Source organism: Coenobita brevimanus, unplaced genomic scaffold, assembly GCF_032717465.1.
Source record: "Coenobita brevimanus isolate Jiangsu-jjx unplaced genomic scaffold, ASM3271746v2 jjx.HiC_scaffold_2794, whole genome shotgun sequence".
In the NCBI taxonomy this organism is placed as follows: domain Eukaryota; kingdom Metazoa; phylum Arthropoda; class Malacostraca; order Decapoda; family Coenobitidae; genus Coenobita; species Coenobita brevimanus.
The window spans coordinates 42237-48236 of record NW_027643757.1 but is presented as its reverse complement, the minus strand read 5'-3'; the positions used below and the strand labels follow the sequence as shown (position 1 = coordinate 48236).

General features: G+C 42.1%; 1 protein-coding gene across 1 annotated transcript in view; it reads left to right on the top strand.

Moving 5' to 3' along the window:
- Window positions 1-368: 368 nt before the first annotated feature.
- The window catches only part of LOC145390070 (high affinity cGMP-specific 3',5'-cyclic phosphodiesterase 9A-like), a 28012-nt gene continuing 22380 nt past the window's right edge, over window positions 369-6000 (top strand). The window contains exon 1 of the mRNA XM_080265142.1: window positions 369-886. Coding sequence (XP_080121268.1) covers window positions 369-886 — 518 coding nt within the window. The remainder of the gene's footprint in view (window positions 887-6000) is intronic.

The window sequence follows — 6000 nt, the reverse complement described above, 5'->3', positions numbered from 1 at the left end:
TCATCCTCCACTCCCAGTTACCCACACCTTCCCCTTCGCAGTTATTTGTGGGACATGCGAAGCTGATGACTAACTGACCTAACACCGAAAGCAAGAAATAGGTTCTAAAATAGCTATAAGGACGAGGAGGTGATCATGGGATGCCGTTGCTGATGACTGTACAGTAAGTGACTTGGTGCTGCAGGTAAAAGACAACCCCGCCAAAAACTCGGGAATAACTATAACCAAAGAGGAGATACGAAAGAGATAACTGAAAGGAGAAGTGTGGTTCGTTCATTCGTATACCGGTAGTGGTTTTATTATCTACTTCGATTTTTCCTTGATCTGAATTTTACTTTCGACAGAGAATAATATCGACAATACAAGTCATGACAAGATTGCAGGGTATTCTGTCTTGGTGGTGGGTGGCGGTGATCACAGTCCTGCCCCCGGTTCACTTTAGCACACAACCCGTCCCCCAACCTGTGGGTGGCCCACTTTTGGTCGGGCAAAAGAAGTGGGACGACGATGATAAAAGATGGTATGCTAAAATCAAGTCCTGGGTAAGAAAATACGGGGAATATATTCAGTGTGTTTTGATCGTGATCGCCGGTGTGGCTGTGGGCGTGGGTATCGCCTTTTGGGAAGAGAAGGTCGGGGCTCTGACGCATGAGCATCTCGCCGACATCAAGAAGTTGTACCCAGCGCCCTCACCCTGGTGCCTGGACAGCTGGGGCAGACGGGTGCCTTTCCTCCGTCAAGTGTTTCCCGATTCCCATAGGAGCGCCGAGGATATGTGTGGATCACCCCCCGTCATCTACCACACCGTGCCACTCTACTCCATCCACCTCCACGCTCGCTATAGGACCTGCCTGGAAGAGTACTCTACCCACCAGATGCAGCGCAGGCAGGTGCTCGCCGACATCAAGAGATTTTATATAATTTACCCAATCCTTTGCTTTGCTCTTGTCTTTGTTATTATCTTAACTTGTTCACGGTGTTCTAACCAGAAAAGCCTTGACCTCGCTCCTTTTACTTTATCGTTTTGCATTATTTATAAAGTCTCCAAAATGCTTCTTCCCCGAGGCAGCCACCTTGTCGTGGTGGGGGAGCTTACGTGTCCCAGTAGTTCTGGTAGGGTCTCCCATGCCGGACACCTCGCTAGTGAGGGCACAACCAAGAGCTGCCAACCCCTGGGGAGAGGGGGTGGGAGAATACTTCCTGCTTGTCGTAGGAGGCAAATAAAGGCGCCTTGTTGCCTCCATCTTTCTTCTCTTACTGTCCTCTTTTTCTCATCTGTCATACCTCTCTTCTTTACATTCCCGTTTTTTCTTCCGGCCTTTATTATCCCTCTACTCTTATCACGTTAGACAATCGATTCCATAACATGAATAGTTTATGGATTTCCCACTGACACTGACTCTTTCTCCCTTACGCCACTTTCAAGCCATGACGATTTCAACGCCAGCCTAAATGCCATATAGCCATATTACAGCTTGGCGCTAGTTCATCACTTTTACTTCCTTCCTTCCAACATGCATGCTGGCGACGACCATGGTCACCTAATGGCGGCTGTCCATGCCGCTCGATCTCTGGCTTTATTCTTCATCTGACCATCAGCTATTACTGCCCTCTTTTTTTTTTTTCTTTCTGTATCTTAACTCTAGGAGAGATGAATCTTCATTTAATTGCACTAAAAAGTGGAGATAAAACCACCTAGCGTTAGCAAAACAGGAATCGCTCTCTCCACAGTACATCTGTTTGACTGATCTCATGATTTTTGTTGTCTGTCTTAACCTTTGGAGGAATCTCGTCTGCGTAAGGCACAGTTCGGGTAAAATAATCTTGCATCACCAAAAAACATGTAGGCTTTACTCCTCCACATCGTACTCCCCTTTTTAATTGTCCTCATGATTTGTTTCAAATTTTCATAACTCCAGGACATGAATCACTCTTATTGGCACAAAAAAAGATTAAAATCGTCTGAATTTAGGAAGACGACATTCTCTCTCTCTCTCTCTCTCTCTCTCTCTCTCTCTGTACACGGATTACTTTCACCAACACTTCATCCACTGCCTGTTTCAGGATAGTGTTAATTCTTCACTGTAGTTTAACCCAGAAGGACATGAGTGGTGGCACGTGCTGGCCATTACATGTAGGCTTTACTTTAGGCTTTATTTTCCCCAAACCCCCGCTGCCTGTGTCTTTGAGCTCAAAATCTTATTCTGCCACTCGCTAGGTTCAGGTGGATGAACTACAGGCGTCATGTTACACAATCTTAACCGGCTGAATCCAGGGACGTTATTTTTATATTAGGCTACTCTTGCCATCTCCTGACGATTTCACTCAGCTAAGGAGAGACATTCCGAACAGATTATTATATATAGCCTTAATAAACCTCTTCAATACGACAGGCTTTCCTAATTTAAATAATATCTTCTGGAATCATGAAGAATAAACTAAAAATATCACCCGGCTAAAAAATAATAATAATAATAATAATAATAAAAAATAAAGTCACTCCATGGTGTTGGAAAGGGACGCCTTGAAAATGTGACACCGACATTACCTGGTTGTTGTGCTGTCTGGTTATACAAAAGTCCCTCAACTCCCTCCCCAACCCAGAAACTGATGGAGGGCTACAGGAGAAGGAAAATTGAAGCTTGCAGTGTACAGAGTTCCCGTCCACATGAGCCTGGAGTCATAGTAACAGCAACCAGAACAAAAGCCTCCACCTTCCACAACCACACTGTCGCCAATAGCCCCACTCTGCGCGTCGGTGCTGCGTCTCAGTCCCACTGCACTAAACTGACTAGCAATTAGCTAACCCAGTAACGTTACAAACAATGCGCCCTGACCCAATCCATCTGCTGGATGCAATCTCTCACTCTCTGTCTCTGTCTCTCTCTGTCTCTCTCTCTCGTTCTGTCCGTCTGTCTGTCTGTAGATTTACACAGTATGGATGGGACTGCGTTTCTGCACCAACATTTACGATTTTTTGTGAATTCTTTTTCCAGGATGCCACAAATTGGCAAGAATGATACAGAACTAGAGGGGCACTCAGTGGAGCGCATCTCTCCGACAAGGGCAACGGAATTTCCAAATCACTCATCATAATAAGTTAGGTTTTCTCATCACTCATTAGAGTTTCAAAAAAAAAAAAAATGTTTTCCTGATCCAGTATCAGTAATAGGATCCAGCTGGGTGCCACAAGTTAATCGAGTGTTGCCTGGGACATGGCCTGTCTACCCTTAGCAGGATTAGGCAAAAACTAAATGAGAAATTTGGTCCAAATTTCTCGTTTAGTTTTTGACTAATCCTGCTAACAGAGAAACAAACAAACAAATAGGGATCAAAACATACTCTCCTTGTCGGAGAAAATAAGGTATACCGGTATAAAATATATATATATATATATATATATATATATATATATATATATATATATATATATATATATATCAATCAATCAATCAATCATTTCCTGTGGCACCCTCGGGGATGCATAGGGCCTCGATGAACTCACACCACCACATCCTATCTTGTGCTAACTCCTCAAGATCTCCCCAACACTCATCTCCAGCTTCCCGTCTCATTGTCCTCACCCACGTCTCTTTTGGCCTTCCCTCTACCTCTCCTACCAAGTGCCACCCACCCTGGTGTACCTCGTACTATTCCCTGTCTCCTATACACATGTCCTAGCCACTTCCATCGTGAGAATCTAACATATTCATCGATCGGCTGCACTCCCGTTATTTCTCTAATTCTACTATTTGGTATCCTTTCCCACCACTTAACTCCTAATATTCTTCTAAGTGCTTTGTTTTCAAACACCAAGAATTTATTTTCCATAGTCACTGTGCTGTACCAAGACTCGTGTCCATAAATTAAGATACTCCTAACCATTACCTTATAAAGTTTGATTTTTGTATGCACAGAAAAATTGTTATTATTCCAAATATTTTTAAGCATTCCCATTGCCTGATTAGCCTTCTTTAACCTTTCCTCGAATTCAAAGTTCAAAGAACCATCCTTGGCTAAATAAGTACCTAAATATTTAAACCTATCAACTTGCTTTACAACCATACCTCCAATTACACATTCCTGCGCATTTTCCATATTCATATTGATTATTTCAGTTTTTCCACAATTAATAACCAAACCCACCTTGCGACCTTCAATCACCAAACAGTCCAACACTCTCTGCATCTCTTCTGGCCCATCACAAATCATAACTATATCATCTGCATAATCTAAATCCAAAAGTTTCCTGTTCTCTCACAAAAGTATACCTGCACCGGTTTTCTGTTCCAACGCGTTTCATAATGTAATCAATGACCAATATAAATAGTAAAGGCGATAGAACACCACCTTGAATTACTCCGGACTTGACTTCAAACGAATCACTCAGACAACCATCAACCATCACTTTACAAAATGTGTCCTCATGCATGTTCATAATGACCCTCACAAACTCCTCTGGTATTCCATAATGTCTCATGATCTTCCCCATTGTCTCTCTCGAAACACTATCAAAAGCCTTTTCAAAATCAACAAAACAAAGACTTAACGGTACTCTCATTTCATTAACTTGCTGCATCAAATGCCTAACTATAAAGATCTGATCATTGCAACCACGTCCCTTTCTAAAACCAGCCTGTTCATCCCTCAGAATACCCTCAACCACCGGCTCCAACCTATTTAACAACACTCTACTGAAAACTTTCAAAGCTATCGGTGACAAAGAGATTCCCCTCCAATTACCACATTCACTCAGGTCTCCCTTCTTCGGAACTTTAACAATTACACCATTCTTCCAAACTGATGGTAGTAACCCCGTCACCCATATCTTATTGAATAGCTTGGTCAAGATCATTATTAATCTATCCCCCTCCACTTTAAACATTTCCGGAAATAAACCATCCTCCCCTGGTGCCTTATTATTCTTTAACTGTTTTACTGCTTTCTCCACTTCTGCAAGCCTCAACTCTCCTGTTTCTATATTTAAATCTTCCTGAGCAGACGGTATATCCTCTTCTGGTGGTATTGGTCTATTAAGAACTGTCTCAAAATGCTCTTTCCATCTATTTTTAATATCTCCATCTTTGGTTAATAAATTTCCTTCCCTGTCTCTAACTGGTATTTCCTTGCGTTTACCTGCATTACCACTCAGTTCTCTAATCGATTCATATGCTATTCTTTGACTCTGTCCATCATTTTTGTTTATTAAGATTTCCAGTCTCTGCAACCTTTTCATCCACATATCTTCTTTTATCTCTCCTAGCTAACCTTCTTACTTCTGAATTCAAACTCCAGTACGCAGCTCTTGCTAATTCAATATCTCGTTCATCAACGCATTGCATCTCACTCCTCAATTTAGCCTCACCTCTCTTTTTTATCATATCCCACGTTTCCTCTGATATCCATTTCTTTCTCCTGAATCTATGTCTCCTTCCAATCGTACATTCAGCAGTCTCATGCAAAACTTTGTTCACATCCTCCCACATCTCATCTACACTTCTCTCCCCCTCTTCCAACGTTTCCAACACCAAAAACCTATTTCTGCATTCTAATCTGAATTCCTCCTTTTCTTCTCCTTCCCTTCTAAGCTTAACAATATCGTATCTACCAACACCAGATTTTTCCTTCTTCTGATTTTTAAGTTTAAACCTTATTTTTGCAATGCTGAGTTGATGGTTAACATGAACATCTAGCAGAGAACTTCTATGCCTCCTACTGATAGCGATGTGATCAATCTGATTTTTATATTTTCCACACGGCGACACCCAAGTTGTCTTATGTATATTGCAATGCTGAAAGAGTGTGCCCCCGATGACTAAGTCATTTGCTAGACAGAAGCTTCCAAACCTCACTCCGTTTTCACTCATCCTACTACCAACTCCCATCTTACCCATACATGCCTCAAATCCCTCATTTGAACAGCCCATTACTGCATTAAAGTCTCCAACGCAGATCAAAACATCATGTCTAGGTACCCTTCCTACTCCTTCTTGCAACTTT